This window comes from Hemitrygon akajei, chromosome 20 (genome assembly GCF_048418815.1).
Source record: "Hemitrygon akajei chromosome 20, sHemAka1.3, whole genome shotgun sequence".
NCBI classification, from domain to species: domain Eukaryota; kingdom Metazoa; phylum Chordata; class Chondrichthyes; order Myliobatiformes; family Dasyatidae; genus Hemitrygon; species Hemitrygon akajei.
Window position 1 is genome coordinate 52,833,800 of NC_133143.1, and position 21,400 is coordinate 52,855,199.

At 42.9% G+C, this 21,400-nt stretch overlaps 1 protein-coding gene across 1 annotated transcript; it reads right to left on the reverse strand.

Moving 5' to 3' along the window:
* Positions 1-387: 387 nt before the first annotated feature.
* On the reverse strand, positions 388-8,099 carry LOC140713787 (endogenous retrovirus group 3 member 1 Env polyprotein-like). Its single transcript, XM_073024319.1, has 2 exons — positions 7,356-8,099; positions 388-2,909 (listed from the first exon to the last, which is right to left on the reverse strand). The coding sequence occupies exon 2, from the start codon at positions 2,615-2,617 to the stop codon at positions 944-946; it is 1,674 nt and encodes a 557-aa protein (XP_072880420.1). The 5' UTR covers positions 2,618-2,909; positions 7,356-8,099; the 3' UTR covers positions 388-943.
* Positions 8,100-21,400: the final 13,301 nt, after the last annotated feature.

A 21,400-nucleotide genomic window follows, 5' to 3' on the forward strand; every position in this document is an offset into this window, starting at 1 on the left:
GAATGTCTCCTAACAAAAGCGGAACGGAACCACTGATTACTGCTATTGTCTCTTGGAGAAGGAATTGTGTATTGAGTACTGTACTATTCATTGAAACCCCTCAGGGGACAACCAGAGTGGTCTGGTTGTGGGATTGCATCATCCCAACCTGATTGACATCTGAGACCCCTTGAGTGAGGATAAAAGACGGGTCTGGGGAACACCCCTTAGACACACCAGGAGAAACGCTAGAAATCCAGTGACAGCGTTTTATAGCGAAGCCGGTGAGAGCTCGTGTGTGTCCTCTCTTGCCTGGGTGGCGGGCTCATCACGGAAGAACAGTTTAGCTAAAGGAGAGGTCACACTTGAACGGCGATGTCAGAAATAACTCACACCATGAGTCTCAGCAAACTGCAAAGCGGCAAAGCTTTATTTTTCACGAGTCTGCAGAGTCGGACCCAAAACTGCTCCAGCAGTATTGAGCCCAGAGCATTACATTTCATTTCCTTTTATACAGTTTCAAGTAGGTTATCACGTGTCCCTCAGTTGCTGTATCATTCCTACAATTATTCATAGTCAGCTCCACTCTCCCCCTCCCCACAGGCTTGTACATTTCGGGGGTCACATACACATTTTCTCATATCCTCTGTCCTTGGAGTTAGCCATCCGCAGAGCCATGTCTGCCAAGTTTTCAAAACACTCATCGGCCTTGGAGTTAGCCACAAGAGTACAGCTTATCTCCATCTGTTTCATCCACCTCCGCTCTCAGCTCCTAGCTTAATGACTCCTTTTTAGTTCTTCATGATTACCACAAGGTACAGATTGTACCTATACAGTTTTGCAAGAATCTTATATCCTTATTTAGCAATGTGTCAGCATATGTTTTGTAAGCTTAGATCTTAGCACAGTCTAACCTTAACCCTTTCACTTCTTACAATTCCACCCTTTTTCTTTTTAGAGTGTGCTAAGGATTTGTCCAGGGATTCCACTCTTCCAGTTCTCTGCCTCGTTGCAACAGCATTTTAGCCGGGTCAGCTGGGTTCCCTGGCTGCATTACCTGTACTACTACTCGCGTTATTAATGCTCTCAAGCAGGGTATTAAGCATGGTAATATGATTATCATTATGAGTATTCCGCCTAATATTAACAGGGCTATTCGCCACCAGCTTCCTCCCAGCAGACTATCCAGCCAACTCAGGTTCCCTAAGGATCTCCAAGTTTGTACTGGCACATGGGCCAACTTCCGAATTTTGTCGGATATTTTCAACACTGCCTTTCCATTATCATTTATCTTTAGGCAACAGTTTGTCAGATTGAACTTTCCACAGACCCCTCCCTCGGAGGCCAATAGGTAATCCAATGCTAATCGATTTTGGTATATGGCTGTTCTCATCTGGCTTTGCTGCTCAGCCAGCAATTCCAGAGCCAATGCGGTTTGGTTGGTGATCACCTCTACTACAGCTTGTAGGCGTATTATTCGATTTAACATATATACCGGGGTTCGGTAACCCCATGACCCATCCTGGGCCCAAGTTGCTGGTCCGTAATATTCAATGATGCGTGCTGGAGGCCACTCGTCGCCCCATTCTCCCACCTTTATCTCCCGCTTCTCCCTTCTCAGTGAGTCAAATAACTTGATTCCCAATTCCCTATCTTCATCCTGGGGTAGGAGGAAGAACTCTGGCCTTATAAGGCCTAAGAAACAAACTCCTCCCCATCCTTTCGGCAATTTGGTGTATGCCTGATTCCCACAAATCCAGAACAGACCTTCTGGGACAAATCCTCCTTTCCTTGCTTTCCGCCAGGCTTTCCAAACACTGGGAATTCCTTCGTACGGGTTATGCCCACTGCAATTCCAGATTCCCGAATTGTTTCCCATAGCCGTACAATTGTCCTTTGCCCCTTTAGTTATGTACCAAGTCGGCTCCTCGGGCCACCAAGTGGCATTATTTTTTTTTGTTTTAGCCAACTTTATACTCTGACATGGGCTTTCTCCTACTTTCACCTTCCCTTTTCTTTCTACACATACTTGTCCTTCCGGATAGTTTGTTAACTTCCATTCTTGCGTCCTCCCAGTCCTTTTCTTATCCCAATCATGAGCCAATAGCTCCCACACACTCAAACTCTCACCTATCCATGGCCATTGCTCGCTCATGTGGGGTCCCCCACAAACCCAACAGTCACTTACATTTAAACTTGTAGCTATTCGAGTTGCTAAGTCTATAAACAGGTTTTCCTTCATTTCCGGTCTTGTTTTTCCATAGGTTCCCCATTCTTCTCTGACTCCACCAAACTCTGCCCTTCCTTTTTCTTTCCTTTCACATATCCATTCTGTCTCAGGGCATGTACTTTCTCGTACACTCCAACTTCTCCCTTCTCCTTTTTCTTCTCTCACTGATCCACCGGGGTATCCCCTGTTCTTTCTCAGGATATATTTTATTCCTCCCTCTTCACATTCCTCTTTTTCTTTTCCATAACATTGGTCATTTACATGTGAATGTGACACAAGGGCCCCGGGTCGTTCTTTTCCTTTCTCCAAAACTCGGTTCCTACACTTGTCACATTTCCCTTCTATTTTTCCCACATACAGAATTAAATATATTACAGTCAATAATGTAACAGTCCACATTGAGTTCATTTTTGTTGCCTTTTCAGTTTCACCACCAACGGTTCTTCACTGGGAACACAGGTCCACTCCGTGTGTCCCTCAGGCTTAACTGGTCCCTTTATTCTGGATGCGTGGGTCCACCCTTTCTCTTTTGTTCGTACGGCCGCCTCGGTGGTTAACAGGACCTGGAAAGGGCCTTCCCACTGTGGTTGTAACTTCTCCGGCTTCCAGGTCCGTACCAGAACCCAATCTCCAGGCACGATCTGATGTAAAGCAAAGTCGAGCGGCGGAGTCTGGGCCAAGAGACCCTTCTTCCGCAGTTCTGCAAAGGAACGAGATAGTGCCAGTAAATAGTTCCTTATAAAAATATCACCCCCTTGTAGCGTGGGGTACCCTTCTACCTTATTCCAATACGGGAGTCCAAACAGCATTTCATAGGGGGAGATTCCTATATCCTTCCTGGGTGCTGTTCGGATTCTTAACAGGGCGATGGGGAGACACTTAGTCCAGGGTAACTTGGTTTCTAGCATTAATTTGGTCAATTGCGCCTTTAAGGTACTGTTCATCCTTTCCACCCGTCCCGAACTCTGGGGATGCCACGGGGTATGGTATTTCCATTGGATACTCAATGCATCACAAATCAACTGGTGCGTCTTGGAGGCAAAGTGTGTCCCTCTGTCCGAGTCTATGGACCCCATGATCCCATATCTGGGGATTATGTTTTCTAGTAGTATTCGGGCTACTGTAGGCGCATCGGCCTTTGTGGTCGGGTATGCTTCCACCCAGTGGGTAAAATGATCCACTATTACTAACAGGTACTTCCATCTCTGCACTGAGGGTAGTTCGGTAAAGTCGATCTGGACTCTATGGAACGGTCTCATGGCCAGTGGCTGGCCACCTCTTGGAGTGGATCGCATCACTTTCTTGTTTATCCGCTGGCACGTCGGACATCCAGTTATCTCTTGCTGGGCCAGTGTGTATATTCCTTTGCATACATAGTCCCTCAGAATTGTGTCGCACATGGCCTGTACTCCCCAGTGGGTTTGATGGTGCAACTGTTGGAGGATGTTGCGGGTTACTTCCTTATTTAGTACCTGTCTCCCATCCGGGACCGTCCATTTACCATCAGTGTCTTTTCGGGCTCCTAGTTGGTTCATGCTATCAATCTCTATTTGGGTAAACATAGGTTGTTTAGTAAGTCCTTCCCTCACTGGTATCAAGGTCAGGAGTTGGATCGGGTCTTCAACGGCTGCTCGTTTGGCCTCCCCATCGGCTAGACGGTTCCCTACTGCTTCAGGTGTTGATCCTTTTTGGTGTCCGGGTACATGTACTACCGCAATCTCATTTGGTAGGGCCAGGGCTTCCAATGTCATACTTATCATTTGCTCGTGTGCCAGTCCCTTTCCTCTGGCCGTTATCAGTCCTCTTTCTTTCCATATCTTCCCAAAGGTATGTACTATCCCATAGGCGTACTTAGAGTCAGTGTATATTGTTCCGATCCTCTTCTCCAATATCCTCAGAGCCCTCTGGAGTGCGTATAATTCGCATGACTGGGCCGACCAGTTTCCCGGTAATCTCCCGGACTCCACTATTCTTTCAGTCTCTCCGTCAATGATGGCATATCCGCTGTGCCGTACTCCATCAATACATCGTGAGGATCCATCTATATACAATTCCTGTCCTTCTCCCAGGGGAACTTCCTGTAAGTCCTCCCGGCTCTTTGTTTGCAAGTCCAACAATTCAATACAGTCGTGTTCTGACTCCTTTTCTTCTAGTCCTCCATAGAGGAACTGGGCTGGGTTGCAACTGGAATCCTTTGCGAAGTTTAGGTCTTCTCCGGTCATCAGTATAGTTTCGTACTTTAGAATGCGGGAGTCAGTGAGCCACCGATGTGCCTTCTGGGCTAGTAGGGTGCTGACCGAGTGGGGAGAATGCACTGTGATCTTCCCTCCAAAGGTTAGTTTCCGGGCTTCCTCTACCAATACCGCTGTCGCTGCCACTGCTTGGATACAGGTGGGCCATCCACGCGATACCGGGTCTAACATTTTTGACAGGAAAGCCACGGGTTGCCGCTTTCCTCCTCTTAGTTGGGTGAGTACCCCTTGGGCCATTCCTTCGGCATTGTTGACGTACAGCTGGAATGGTTTTTCCAGGGCTGGCAAGACTAACACCGGAGCACGGATCAATTGCCCCTTGATATAGTTGAATTTTTGCTCCTCTTCCTTTGTCCATTTTACTGTTTGCTCATCTTGCCCGAGTTTATCATACAGAAATCTCACCAGGGGAGTATAATTCTCAATCCAGATTCGACAATACCCCACTAACCCCAGGAACTGTCGTATCTCCTTCTTGGTACGAGGTAGCGACATCCCTGTTATTCCAGCTATCCTTTCTGGGGTAATGCTTCGCTGTCCCTTACTGACCCGGTGTCCCAGATACCTTACTTCCTTTTCCACGAATTGTAACTTTTTCTTGGAGACCCGTAGCCCCTTTTTCCCTAGGAAGTTCAGTAATCTGATGGTATCTTCCTGCACCCCTTTCTGTGTTGGCCCGGATAGTAATAAATCATCCACATACTGTAGCAGTTGGTTCTCCGGAGCACATTGGAATTCCGCTAGTACTTGCTCCAAGACCTGCCCGAATAGGTTAGGTGACTCAGTGAATCCTTGCGGCAGGACCGTCCATCTGAGTTGTCTTTTCCGCCCTGTTGTAGAATTTTCCCATTCAAACGCAAACATGTCCCGACTGCTTTCTTCTAGCGGGCAACTCCAGAAAGCATCTTTTAGATCTATTACACTGAACCATTCATGGTCAGGGGAGATTTTACTCATCAGGGTGTACGGGTTGGGTACTACCGGGTATCGGGTCTGGACTACTGCATTTAGACCCCGCAGGTCTTGTACCATCCGATAAGTCCCGTCCGGCTTTCGCACCGGGAGGATGGGGGTATTATATGGCGACATACATTCTTCCAGCAGTCCATCTGCGATCAGCCCTTCAATTACCGGCTGCAGCCCTTTTCTTCCTTCCATCGCAATGGGATACTGCTTCCTCCTTACTGGGCGACCGTCCGGTAGCAAGGTGATCTGTAGAGGGCTGATGTTCAATCCTCCCCTATTTCCCTCTCTATACCACACCTCGGGCTCTATTTTCTGGTCGTCTTCTTCTTTTAATGCGAATAATTTTACTATTATTTCTCCATTGTTCGGCACTGTTCCAATGCCCAGTTGCACTTGCAGGTCCCTTCCTAATAGGTTGAATCCTGCCGAGGGCAGCAGGAGAAGGTCTTGCCTTGTTGCCCTATCTTCATATCCGACTTCCACATTGTCCACAATGGGCACTTGTATCGTTTTTCCTCCGATACCGGATACCTTCATTACTCTTGTTCCTGTTCGGGCGCCGGGAGGTATCTGGATTACACTGGATCTTTCAGCACCCGAATCTACCATAAAGGTTGTATCTGACCCTTGGGGACCTAATTTCAGATTTACCAGGGGTTCCTGTCGATAGTTTCTTCTCCCCAAGGGTAGGAACCCCCGACCCCCCTAGTCTTCGTCCTCCATCATGGCATATGACCTGACCTCTCGCCGATACTTAGGACATTCCCGTTTAAAATGTCCTTCCTCGTTACAGTGGAAGCATCTTAGAGTCCTTCGCGTTTTCCTTCCTGGTTCTTGGCCATTGCCTCGGTCTGACCACGTTCCCCTCTTTTCCCTGTTTTCTGTGGTTACTTGCTGTACTGTCTGAACCATTATCCTAGCGGTCTTTTTCTGTTTCTCCTCGTCTCTTCTTACAAACACCTTCTGCGCTTCTCGCAGTAATTCACTCAAGGGTTTTGAATTCCAGTCCTCTATCTTCTCTAGTTTCTTCCGAATGTCTGGCCAGGCTTTCGATACAAATTCTACCCTAATTAGCTGTTGTCCCACCTCTGTCTCCGGGTCTACCCCCGCATATTGTTGCATATTTTTCCGAATTCTATCCAGGAAGTCAGTTGGGGTCTCATCGGGGTTCTGGTGGCTTCCGAACGCCTTAGTGAAGTTATGACCCTTGGGGACCGCTTGTCTTATTCCCTTTATCAGGAATTCCCTCATGTCTCTCATGTTTCCTTGACCTTCTCCGGTCTGCTTATCCCAGTTCGGGTTTAACAGGGGAAACTTAGGTTCCCCGGCATTCCCCTTCTCCTTTTTCTTCTCCTCTTCCGCCTGCCGTTGCGGATCATCCGGATGCGGAGCACTAGCAGCTTGTTCGGGCTGCTGGGGCCAGGGAACATAAGGGGGAGGTAGATGATTCAACACTTCCCAAGGAGGCTCTTCCTCCTTAGTTTTAGTTTCTAGTTTAAAACTTCTTGCGGAGTCTCCTGGTCCGGGAACCCAGCAAGAGGCATACTCATTTTCTTCCTCTCTCACATTTGGTTTAGAGTTTACATATATGTTTAAGGCCTGTCTAACCCAATCCTCATCTGACCCAAATGGTGGCCACCATACCGAGGACCCTTTTATTGGCTGTTTGGACCATGATTTGCAATATTCTACCATTCTCTTTTTCTGCTTTCCCTTTGTTCGTCCATATCCCCATCCTGCAAACATTCTACCGAGGGGGCTATCAGGAGGTACCTTCGGGAACAAACCCGAACTCTCCGGCTCCTCTTCCTTTGAGCTTCCCCCTCCCATTATTCCCTTCCCGGCCCGGTTCTTTTTACTCTAGGTGTCGTCACACCTAGTTTACCCGGTCACACCCACCTAGATCTCAGTTAGCTAGTCTCACTTACCCGGTGTGCCGTAGAACCGTCTCCTTTCCTCCCTGCTTTGCCGCCTTGCGCTGTCCGGATCTCACTCGCTCAAGCCGTTTCAGACGACGAGCAAGGAATCAGGGACTGCCAAACTCGGCAGGGTGCACCTTCTCCGATGTCCTTCCTCTCGCCCTCCACGACCGGAGTGGGGATCCCGGACGAGCCCCCAGCTGTCAGAAATAATCCTACACTCTGAGTCTCAGCAAACTGCAAAGCGGCAAAGCTTTATTTTTCACGAGTCTGCAGAGTCGGACCCAAAACTGCTCCAGCAGTATTGAGCCCAGAGCATTACATTTCATTTCCTTTTATACAGTTTCAAGTAGGTTATCACGTGTCCCTCAGTTGCTGTATCATTCCTACAATTATTCATAGTCAACTCCACTCTCCCCCTCCCCACAGGCTTGTACATTTCGGGGGTCACATACACATTTTCTCATATCCTCTGTCCTTGGAGTTAGCCATCCGCAGAGCCATGTCTGCCAAGTTTTCAAACACTTATCGGCCTTGGAGTTAGCCACAAGAGTACAGCTTATCTCCATCTGTTTCATCCACCTCCGCTCTCAGCTCCTAGCTTAATGACTCCTTTTTAGTTCTTCATGATTACCACAAGGTACAGATTGTACCTATACAGTTTTGCAAGAATCTTATATCCTTATTTAGCAATGTGTCAGCATATGTTTTGTAAGCTTAGATCTTAGCACAGTCTAACCTTAACCCTTTCACTTCTTACAGGCGACAACACGAGACACCGACGGATCGAAATCATAAAGGAAGGTTGGCAAAACACTTAGCGGTAACTGTTCCCATTCTTCCATCTCTCTCTCTCTCTCCCTCCAACAATTGCAACACAGCGACAAACAAACGACGGCAGCCTGTGTGAACTGAAATGAACTTTAGATTTCCATCGGACAATTCATTATCCCCTAGACAACGATAGAGCTTATTTCTTATTGATTATTATTATACCCGCACTTTTAGGTTTAATATTGACGACGTATATTATCTGTATATTTGCATTGATATTATTTTTGTGTATTTTTACTAATAAATACTGTTAAAAAGAGTATCACCAGACTCCAACGGACGTCTCTAGTTTTGCTGGTAAGTAACCCAGTTACGGGGTTCGTAACAAAGGGAAGTATCTTTTCTTTAACCTGGTGGAGTGGGACTTCAGGCTTCTGTGCCTTCTGCCTGATGGTAGCTACAGGAAGACGGCATGGCCCAGATGGTGGAGATCTTCAATGATAGATGATGCCTTCTTGGTGCAGCACCGCCTGTAGATACTACCAATGGCAGGGAGGGATGTGCCCATGATATAGTTCAGTGTACCCAGCACTGAAGCTTGCAGAAAACCTCTGTCACAGGACTTCCATTGGTAAAATAAACCTCCACCACAACCTCTGCCTCCAATTAACCAATTTTGTATATAATTGGCTAATTCATCCCGTGTGATTTCACTGTTGGGCCAGCCGACCATGTGGGATCTTATCAAAGGCTTTGCTGGTCTATGTAAACAACTGGCCCTTATTAATGTGCTAGATCAACTCATCTTATATTCAGAAACTCCTAAACTTAGCATCACTTTATGTATATACTATACTGTCAATCAATGCATATAAGTTACCTTACATATGTATATTTATTGATTTTTTAAATTATTATTGTATCACTTAACTGTGCTTTTTTGTGCTGTATTAGATCTGGAGTGACAATTATTTCATTCTCTTTTACACTTGTGTACTGGAAACGACATTAAACAATCTTGAATCTTGAAATAAACTCAGTCAAATTTATGAGACATGATTTCCCATGCTAACAACTCCAATCAGTCCTTGTCTTTTCAAATGTAAATATAGCTCATCTCTCAGAACTCCTCATCAATTATGGCTCCATAATCTTGCCAGCCTTACCCGTTATTCATAAGGAACACACAGGTCCTGAATTCATCTTAATTTTGAAAGCCTCCCATCTGCCAGATGTCTTTTTACCTTCAAATAACCTCTGTCAATCAACTTTTGAGAGTTCCTGTCTGATGCCATTAAAATTGGCCTAACTCCAATTTAGAACTTCAACTTGAGGACCAGTCCTATCTTTTTCCATACCTACAGTGTCTCAAAAGTAATAGAATTATGGTTACTTGCTTCAAAGTGTTTTCCACCAATTTTCTATCATTGCCCAGGTTCATTTCCTCGGAAGAGTTTGGATACAGTGAATTCCAGTTAATTATGATACATTGGGACCAGTATACTTTGGCCCAGTTAAGTGGCTGCCAAAATTAGCTGGTGTCATGGAAATAGTTTTTAACTAAGTAACAAATTGTGTATTTAAATGAAATACAGAACAAATTACCAATATTTACAGTACCATAGAACTGTGTATTAATTCCTAATAGTTATCAATGGAGGAATTCATTCAGTGTACACCGTTGCGTTCTTTTGATTGATTGTAAACAAACAAAATCAGCGCAGACACGTAGTACAGATAATGGACTGCTTTCATTGCCTTCCTGCATGAAGTAGTGTCAAAAATCACTTCTTTTTAATTCAGCGTCGGGGCAGCATAAATGAATAACATAACACAAGCATACACAACTGGCACTGTTTAAAAACTGTTCACTCTAAGCACGGTGTAGTACCTAATGGCCACGCAAATGCACGCAAGTGACACTAGTTAGAAACTGTTTGGCAACAGTCTCCCGGCTCAATTAAATGGAATTCACTGTATTCCCCCTTTTCTAACAGGGCAATCTATGTATATTGCTTCAGAAAACTTTCCTGGAAACACATAATGAACTCTGTCCTCTCTAATCCCTTAGCACTATGGCTGTCCCAGAAGATTAATATTAGGGAGATTAAAATCACCTACTTTATAACCTTATTAATTCTACAGCTATCTGTGATTTCCCTATATACGAGGGGTGATTGATAAGTTCATGGCCTACGGTAGAAGGAGTCAATTTTAGAAAACCTAGCACATTTATTTTTCAACATAGTCCCCTCCTACATTTACACACTTAGTCCAGCGGTCATGGAGCATACGGATCTTGGACCTCCAGAAAGTGTCCAGAGCAGGGGTGATTGATAAGTTTGTGGCCTAAGGTAGAAGGAGATGAGTTACACAGCTCTCGTTACATGCACATGCAGTTCAATTCTTTGAGTGATAATGCAGGAAGTTTGATGTTAGTAACTCATCTCCTTCTACCTTAGGCCACAAACTTATCAATCACCCCTGCTATGGATACTTTCTGGAGGTCCAAGATCCATATGCTCCACGACCGCTGGACTAAGTGTGTAAATGTAGGAGGGGACTATGTTGAAAAATAAATGTGCTAGGTTTTCTAAAATTGACTCCTTCCACCTTAGGCCACAAACTTAACAATCACCCCTCGTATAGACTCCTCTAATTCGTCAAATCCTGTTCTACCATTCAATAAGATTGTGGCTAATATGGATCTTAGTCTAGCTTCACTTTGCAGCCTAAGCCCACAAACTTTGACTGACACTGCTCACCACCCCCTCACCCCCCACAACTGATCAAGAACTCTCAGACACAATTTGAACACATTCAATAATTCACCCTCACAGTGATCTGAGGTAGAGAATTACAGAATCAAAGTCAGAATCGTGGTTATTATCACTGATATACTGTGTATCATGGAATTTGTTGTTTTGCTGCAAGACATACAAAAATAGTGTAAAAGACAAATAATGAGATGGTATTCATTGACCATTCAGAAATATGATGATGGAGAGGAAGAAGCTGTTTATGAAATGTTGATTGTTGGTCTTCAGGCTCCTGTATCTCCTCCATGATGGAAGTAATATAAAGAACAATTACAAAGAATTGTGATTCTCTGAGAGAAATTCCTCCTATGTCTATGTTTACTGGGCAAACCCTTATTCTGAGCATGCTATTTGAGATTCCCTCATTCACCAATCTACCCTGTTAGTTCCCTTCAGACTTTCAGTAAGACCCTCTTCAATAGGCCCTTCTTGCTCTGATGTTCTTTCAATGACAATCACTTCATCCCAGGAACCATCCTCGGGAAACTTTTCTGAGCTCTCTTCTACAGGAGTGTTGAAATACAAATCTCTACATTGTATTCCAAGTATCATCTCACCAACAAGCAACACTCTCTTCTTTTAAACTCCATCCTTTTACACTAAGGTTGTGGATTCATTTGTCTTCCTTATTGCTTGTAAAATTTCATATATAAGCTCACCTAAATCAGAAGGCATCGGATAAGGTGCCACTGAAAAATATTATTGCACAATTTATAAGGTCATTTTCTAAAGTACTTTTTTATGCGGCACCTTATCTAATGGCATCTAAAGCCATTTTGTTGTGTCTCTCTATTCAGTTCCACCAAAGTGGATAGTCTCAGATTTCTCCACATTACACTCTGTTTGCTAATAGTTTGCACACTTGCTTAACCTACCTGTATGTTTCTGCAGACTCTGCATTGATCTCACATCTTGCTTTCCTTTATGCCTTTCAAATCATCTTTGCATGACCTGTGGACTTGCCAAAAAGAGATTTCTTTCATCTTTTCATCTTACTCATTTGTATAGTCTACATGAACAGTTGAGGAGTCAGTAATAACTGAATCCTATGGAATTACACAAGTTACAACCTGAAAATAATCCATTTATCTGAACTCTGTTTTCTATTACTGAGGCTAATCAAATCTCTTATCTGTGCTAATATTTTAGCCCCCAGCTCCATTATGTTATAAATTGTGCAATACGTTTTTATATGAGGAACCTTATCTGATACCTTCTGACATCTAGATGTTCCACATCTACTGGTTTCCTTCTATTCGCCCTTTTGACCAAATCCTCAAAGAAATTTCTTTTTCATCAATTTACATTTAATCTGCTTAATATTTGTGTGTTTCTAAATGAGCTGTTGTTACTGCCACATAATAATGGATTCCAGTACTGTAGTATTAACATTCCTTTACATGGATCATTACATTTGTGGAGGTCCAGATAACTGGAACCTTCTCAGAATATGGGGAAAGTTGGGCCATCACGACCTATAAATCCACGTTCTCTGCAGTTGCTTTTAAGACTAAATCATTACATTCAGGATATTTATCAGCTTTTAGCCACATTAATTTGCCTTGCATTTTTCCCCAGTGACAGTGAATGCTTGTATTTAATTCAGTCATCTTTGTACCACTATTGGGATTTTTAAAAAATTTCAGTGACTTCTACCATGATATTAAATATTTGTTCAAAGCCATTGTTGTCTGATTATATCCTGTTATCAATTCCACGCTCTTCTAAAGTGGCCAATGTTTATCCTAGTTGCTCTCTTTTTATGGACTTGTAGAAGTTCTTTCTGTCTGTTTTCACATTTCTTGTTAACTTACACTTGTAACCTATTGTTATTGTTTAGTGATCAGCTCCTGGCCCATCGAGTCGAGCCACCCCAGCAACTGCCGATGACCCCGATTTAACCCTATCCTAATGATGGGACAATTTACATTTCTAAAATGTTCCCATTATTCTAGGCTACCTCTAATCCTTGTCATTTTATATGCATTTTCTTTCAAGTTGATACTAGCTTGAGCTTCCTTGGTTAGCCAGGCATAGGTCATCCTTTTTGTCGTGACTGTATTTCCCAATGATTAATGAAAATGATGAAGTATTTCCTTAAATTTCTGAAACAAATATTTGTTAAATGCCTACCAAAGATAGCACATGATGTTTTACATACATTTTGTCTTTTCTATATATTTCACAAAGTCACTCAAGACAAATGAGTTGAAATTTTTTAACAGGTGCAATTAAGATGTAAATGATGTCTAATTTCAGAACTTTCAATGTGCCTTACTCCATGCAGTTTTGTCTCTATCTAAAAAGAGTGCCTAGTCCTTTTTCAGTAGATGTTACAGGCGTACTTGCCATATGTTGGGTTCCTTTCTGACTTTTCCAAATGGGACACCGACATGAAAAGAAATTAACTGAAGAAATCTTCAGACCTCATTCAAAAAAAAAACATAACCTGCACAATGATTCTTGAAAATACCTGGACATGATTATCCATTTATCAGGGCAGTATCCCAAATCAGGAACGCAGAGAAGCTCTGTGTGGGTGGCAGATGGTCTACATTCCCTAAGGAACAGCCCACCTCCTGCTCCAACCACGTCTCCCATTGACCTAATTAGATATCTGAAAACCAACAAAACCAGAGTGCAGCAAGTCACCCGCAATCCCCAAGGAACTGTGCATATGATATGATATATAACCAGCCATGTTTATCATAAACCTGCAGAGATGTATAAATAGGCAGATGTTTAGTTTGCTATTTCTGGATGAACAGATGTAGCACCAGATCAGCCCGATGTCAGCCTCCATGCAAAAGATTCATCTGCAGTATGTGGAAAGTAAACAGCAAATCATTTCGTTTCTGTAGAGATAACATTTGAGTGAGACGCATCCAAAGGCAGATAAAGGGATTAACATCAATGTCCAATATTAAGTGTCATCTGGTGGTGCCACCTTTCAAATGAGGTTTTGGACCAATACCTCACAGGCTGGTTTAAAAGATCCCATAGCACACTAGCAAAGAAATGGAGGGAATTATCTGTAGTATCCTGTCTAATATTTTTCTGTCATGCATTGTTATTAGAATAGGTTATCTGTCCATAATCACACTTTGTGCAAAAGCCGGCTGTTTTGTTTCTCATAATACTACAAAAAAACTCTAAAAAAACTTCTAAAAAAAAGTTTTTTTACTTCAAAAACAAACTATTTCTACTGTGTCTTTTATGTTCTCATCACAGTATTCAGACTGCTTAATGGCCAAACCTGGAATATAGGACTGAATGTCATAGAAGGTACAATTAATTGAACCTTTCCAAACTGCTATATAACATCTAGGTCTGGGAATAGTTTAAACAAGAACTATTAATTAATCTTTCTCACACTGTTTCATCCCTCAATGCCATCACTGAAGAAACTTTAAACTAGTTTTATTTAATGAATGTCTTACTGGGAAGAATTGAAATTTTCATCATATCACTAAACCTTCTTGGACTCCTGTTTCCTTTTCAAAAGGGACAGAGGAAATAAAGACAATGACTGTTCCTCTCCTCTACTCCAGTTCTAATAGATTATCACCCCACCTTTGGTAGCTGTGTTTTAGCTAACAAGAAACTAAAGCTCTAAGTTTTACTGCCTAAACCTCTTTTCAATTCTCCTTTTCTTTTCTGTCCAAAGAAACTCATTAACAGTTTGTACTAAGTTTTGGTTACTTGCATCAAAATGTTCCGGTCTCAAATTTTTTTCTTCAATATTCTTGTGAAGCACCTTAGCACTTCTGACTATATATATACTTATTTACTAACTCCTTTTGCACCACTGGTGTTTTGGGGCAGCAATGAAGGTTCTCCAGCTCTGGCAGTTCAGAGCTTCCCTCATCGTGTCAGTAGCTTCTACTCAGTTTTTACTACTGTCAGTCATCCAAGTCCCAGGTGGAGACTCAGGAATACCGTTGCGCTCAGATGTAGAAGGATTCTTCATTGCTGGTTCCGCAATTGTTTTGTTTTACTAGTCCAGGGTTCTTAGCCCTGAGCTGAACCCCTGAACCTGGAAGACCAATGGACTACTCTTAGCTAGTCTCTACCCTTTGACCTGTTTGGCATGGGCGACCCTACCAAGATCTAAAACTCAAAGCTCTAACTTCAGTAAGCCTCCAAACCATGATGAAGTTGTGGTCCTCTTGAAGATACATATGTTAAGGGTCCTATAAAGTACCAATTCCTTTTCCTTTCTGTACAAAAGAAAATAAATATTGAGAAGAGGGTTAGGGAGTAAATTTTACAGCTTTAGATCCTTGCTAGTTAAAGCACAGCTACCAACGGAAGACTGAATCATTTCCAGGTATTTGAACTGGAGGACAAGAGAGGGGAACAAAAGATCAGCCATAATTAAAAGGCAGAGCAGACGGTATGGGCCAAATGGCCTAATTCTGCTCCTATGTATTATGATCTTATCCTCTCCCACAACCAGAAAAAATGGTACGGCACAAGATTTTTCCGCACACTGGCCATTACAAATGAGAGAGAACATTGATCCTGGCCTTGGCTCCTTTCTGTCTGGAACTTGAACATCCCCCCCCCCCCCCCCCACACAACCATGACTGCACAGGTTTCTGCTGGGTTCTGTACTTCTCCTGACCCAATGGTGTGTTGCTTGGTAAACTGGCTACTGTAAATTCCTTTTGGTTTAGAGTCACAGAGTCATACGGTACAGAAAAGGGCCCTTTGGTCTGCCCCAATCAAGAATCCCATCAAAGCATCCCATCTGCCCACGTTTGGCCCATATGCCTCTAAACCTTTCCTATTCATGTTCTTGTGCAAGTTTGTTTTAAACATTAACATACCTGCCTCAACCACTTCCTCAGGCAGCCCATTGGTCAGGATCAAACCCAGGTTCTTGATAGACAACACCACCAAATATTCCTGCATTGTATTGCTCAATTGAGAACTCCCCCATCAACTCTATGTTTTCCACTCTACTCTGATATCAGATTTGAAGATCAGTGCTGACTGATCATTCCCAGCTCTCTGAAGCAGAAAATTCTAAACATTCAGAATACTTAGAGTGATAAAAGTACTTGTCAGTTCAATTGCAAATGGCTGGCCTTTTATCCATAACTTTGTGTTCAGTTGGACAATTGTCAGCATCTGAAACTCTCACTTCCACAATACCATGGATGCCTTGTCAATGAATATTGTCAAAGTTGAGATCAATAGTCTTTTGGATTCTGAAGGGACAGGATATGAAGATTGAGTGAGAAAATAGACCTGAGATTCTGCTAAATATCTGAGGAGGCCAGAGATTTTACTCTTCTATCTGATGTCTCTTTAAGTTCTTCTCTGATTTCCAGAAACCCAATTCCAAGCAATGTCATTTATACCCCAATTAATGAAGTTGTGAAATAGGAAGTAGAACTGAAGGTGGCAATCAAAACAACTGATACTGCTTCCTAACAATTGCTGCATTAGAATTGCAAATGAAATACAATATTTTTCGAGCTTTGTATCAAGATGAATGTGAAAGGCAAATTCCAAGATCATGCACCACCTTTCCATCAGCATCACTACTTCATTTATCAGTATGGAAAATGTCATGTGCTGTGCTGAATGTGATGTGGCGCCTTATAAATAGAAATTCTTTACCTCTGTCCTGCGTATTTTGGATAAATCCACATTGCAAAAAAAAGCTACAGCAACTTAATCAGGAGTTACAATATACTTGGAAAGACAGTGATTACTCACAACAAAGCCCGTTTCCTTTTAGTTCAACAAGGATACTGTTAGACTTCTAGTGATTTATTGGGTTGAATAAGGCAATTCAGCCCAATTTGTGGCATGCTGCCAAAAAAGAGCTGGTCAGAAAAATTCCAGTTTCTTATTCTTCATCATTGGCCCTGTTAAGTGTCCATTCATATACTCCATGTATGTGATGAAGGATTCTGTCTCCATCAATGTATTGGACAGTAAGTACCAAAGTACCATTGTTGCCTGGGTGATAAAATCTGCAAATCCCCTCAAACCCTTCTACTGTGTTCCCTAGGTTATTGAGCTCTCTAATCGGGGGGGGGGGGGGGGGAGAGGGGGGATATGGGCTCTTCCTATTCACTCTGATTGCCCTTTCATTCAGTTCCACATCACTCCTCACGTATACAGTATGTTATAACAAGTGAGTTTCCAACCAAACAATCTTGCTGCTGTTGGCAGGCTGCTAAAGGATCATTGCACACAATAGGCCTATTAAGAAGAGTACAGCAAATCTTCTTTGTAGTTAACTATTTCAGATCAAGTAACTGGAGGTATTTCAAGAGTTTCGATGAATCCTGGGTTCTGGCAATATTTGAAAAGAAGCATGCCAAGGTTACAATGATAATGCAATCATACCTCTCTAAATCTTTAATCAATAACTATTTGTCAAGTTATTTTAATGTTAGGGAATGTTGAAACAACGATGTCAAGCATACTTAATCAACTGCAATTATATACTTCAATTAGTAATTTATTTATTTAGTTGAGGCATTAACTTCCTATCCACACAGTGTTAGCTGAGGCTCAGTGAGGTTAGCTGCTAAGATTTAAAGCTGTGATTTCAGGTCCACAGGAGAATTAAACATAAACATGTAGATTGGCACTCCAGTGGAGTCCTTAGGGAGTACCGCACTCACAGAGATACTACCTTTCAGATGAAATGTTATACTGAAGCATCGGAATCAGAATCAGGTTTATTATCACGGTGGTATGTCGTGAAATTTGTTGTTCCGCAACAGCAGCACAGCGCAACAAATAAATAATGCTATAAATTGTAAGAAGAAACGTGTACAAAAATATATAGAGTGCAAAAAGAGAGTAAAATAGTGAGGTAGTGTTCATGAGTTAGGTCATTGTCTGTTGAGAAACCTGATGGTGGGGGAAAAAAGCTGTTCCGAAAATGTTGAGTGATTGTCTTCAGGCTCCTGTACCTCCTCTCTAATGGTAATAGGGCACGTTCTAGATAGTGATGGTCCATAATGATGGATGGTGCTTTTTGAGGTAGCACCTTTTGAAGATGTCCTTGCTGGTGTGAAGGTTAGCACCCTTGACGGAGCTGGCTGGGTTTGCAACACTCTGCAGCTTTTCCCGACCCTGTGCCGTGGCCCCTCCACACCAGACGGAGACGCAACCAGTTAGAATGCTCTCCGCTATCAACTCTCTGATAGATGTAAATGCTTTTTGATGCCTTGGCAACATAACATTTATAGGATTATTCATTAAAAATGATTATTTAGTCAAGTTCTAGCTTTTTTTTCTCGTATGTGAGTTCAACCACTTACCAACAGATTTATGAATTGTTGGGAAGTTGAAATAAAGCGAGAGTTGACTCAGGGCACTTGGTGATACTGTCAACAACAAAATTAAACCTGTAGATCAAAACTTTTAAAATCTAATTTCAAAACTCAGAATGAAAATATATGGGATTCTATTCTGTGAAAAATATCTGATGCTACAATGTGATGTTCTGCCTACAACACCTGAACAAGAAAACACATTTAATCAAGGGACAGACAACTTAAAGACTTGTCAAATAGGATACTTCCATATTTTCTCATGATTTCCAGATCATTTGGCCCATTGAGTCAATGCTCACTCTCACATCAATGCCATTCCTCCACTCATTTTCCAACAAACCATTCTCTCATATACTTATTAATTATCTCATTCTTCTATTACAAACCTAAACAGGAGAGAAATTTACAGCAGTCAAATTAATATAGCAATCAGTATGTCTTAGATCCTCCCATAATCTCCTCCAGTCCTACAGACCTCTATGTTCTTTCAAATGTCTTGATTATTGCAGATTTGAATTGATCCACTAGCGAGATTCATTAGTTCCAAGGCCTAAGGTCCTGCATTGCTCCTTTAAGCTTTTCCACCTCCTCATCTCTCTTCTTTTACTTATGATGTTCCTTAAAATGCAGCTTTTCCTCAAAGTATTGAGTCATCTGTCTTGCCCAGTCCCTATACACCTCCATCCCCCATCAGGAAGGCCTCAATGCTCTCCATTTCTTTCTGGACACCAGGCCTACCCAGTTCACCTGCCCCACCACTCTCCTCCATTTGGCAGAACTTGTTCTCACTCTTAATAATTTCTCCTTTGGCTCCTCCATTCCCTTCAAACAAAAGGTGTAGTCGTGGGCACTCACATGTGTCCCAGTTATTCCTGTCTTTTTGTCGCTATGTGGAACAGTCTCTGTTCCAAGCCTACACCAGCATCACTCCCCAACTTTACCTACAATACATCAACAACTGCATTGGTGCTGCCTCCTGCACCCATGCTGAGCTAGTTGACTTATTCAACTTTGCCTCCAACTTCCACCTTGCCCCCAAATTTACCCGGTCCTTTCTGACACCTTCCTCCCCTTTCTCGATCTTTCTGTCTCTATCTCTGGAGACAGAATATCCATGAACTCTCACGGCTACCTGGACTATACCTCTTCTTGGACTGTTACTTGTAAAAACATCATCCCCTTCTCTCAATTCCTCCGTCTCCATCGCATCTGCTCTCAGGATGAGGCTTTTCATTCCAGAACTATGGAGATGTACTGCTTCTTCAAAGAAAGGGGCTTCCTTTCCTCTACCATCAACACAGCCTCCAGCCGCATCTCTTCCATTTTGTGAATGTCCGCCCTCAATCCAGTCTCCCGCCACCCCACCAGGGATAGGATTCCTCTTGGCCTCACTACCACCCCACCAGCCTCTGCGTCCAGCACATAATTCCCTCTAATTTTCGCCGTTTCCAGCAGGATCCCACCACCAAGCACATCTTTCCCTCCCCCCACTTTTGACTTTCCACAGGAATCGCTCCGTATGCAACTCCCTTGTTGCATACGGAGCAGATCCTTCCCCATTGATCTCCCTCCTGGCACTTATCCTTGCAGGTGGAACAAGTGCTAAACCTGCCTATTCACCTCCTCCCTCACTACCATTCAGGGCCCCAAACAATCCTTCCAGGTGAGATGACACTTTACCTGTGAGTCTGTTGGGGTCATCTACTGTATTCGATGTTCCTGGTGTGGACACCCGATGCAGACTGGGAGACCGCTTCGCCAAGCACCTACGCTTCATCTGCCAGAAAAAGCGGGATCTCCCAGAATTTTAATTCCACTTCCCTTTCCCATTCTGTCATGTCTGTCTACGCCATCCTCTACTGTCACAATTAGTCAACACTCAGGTTGGAGGAGCAACACCTTATATTCCGTCTGGGTAGCCTCCAGCCTGATGGCACGAACATCGATTTCTCGAACTCCTGGTAAAACCCTCCCCCCACCCCCAACCACTTCACCATTCCTTATTCCCATTATCTCTTTATCACCTTATCTCCTTACCTGCCTATCACCTCCCTCTAGTTCTCCCCCCTCTTTTCTTTCTTCCATGGCCTTCTGTCCTCTCCTATCAGATTCCCCCTTCTCCAGCCCTGTGTCTCTTTCAATAATCAACTCCCTCGCTCTTTACTTCACCCCACCCACTCCCACTCCCAGTTTCACCTATCACCTTGTGGTTCTTCCTCCCCTTTTGTCCCCACCCCCCACTTTCTTACTCCAAATCCTCACCTTTTTTACTTCCAGTCCTGACGAAGGGTCTCAGCCCGAAACATCAACTGTACTCTGTTCCTGGCCTGCTGAGTTTCTCCAGCATTTTGTGTGTGTTGCTTGGATTTCCAGCATCTGCAGAATTTCTCTTGTTTAGTTCTTTATATCGGAAACCACAAATCTGATTTGAAACTATGCTCTGAAGTGCAGAAAATTTATGGAAGGCGGAAGGTGAAAGGTTGATCATGTTTGTTCACACTTTTTATAAATTTGCATTTTACATTGCATTTTTAAATTTTTTCAATTAAATTTTTTCTATTAACAGTACACAATAAAACAGTAAAGAAAGATAGGTACATTTAGAATTGGATGCTTCCATATCTAATTTCAATCTAGGAACTACATTTTTTTCCAATGTCGTCACCTGCACTGAAATTTATCTGACCCGTATCAAATTGGATATTTGCATATCTCAGAAATTCCCTACATACCATTCCTATCAAGGAAGGAATTCTAAATCAGCCCTCAATAAACAAGATAGGTATCTCTGGATGCCAAAACCAGTGACTATAATGACTGAAATTATCCTTTAGACCATATATAGGAGCAGAATTAGGCCATTTGGTTGATCCAATCTTTCTCTCAGCCTCAGCCTTCTCCCCATATCCCTTCATGCCCTGAACAACCAAGAATCTATCAACAAACGAGAAAATCTGCAGATTCTGGAAATCTGAGCAACACACACAAAATGCTGGAGGCTAAGCAGTATCTATGGAAAAGAGTACTGTCAACACTTCAACACACACAAAATGCCGGTGGAACACAGCAGGCCAGGCAGCATCTATAGGGAGAAGCAATGTCGACGTTTCGGGCCGAGACCCTTCGTCAGGACTGACCGAAAGGAAAGATA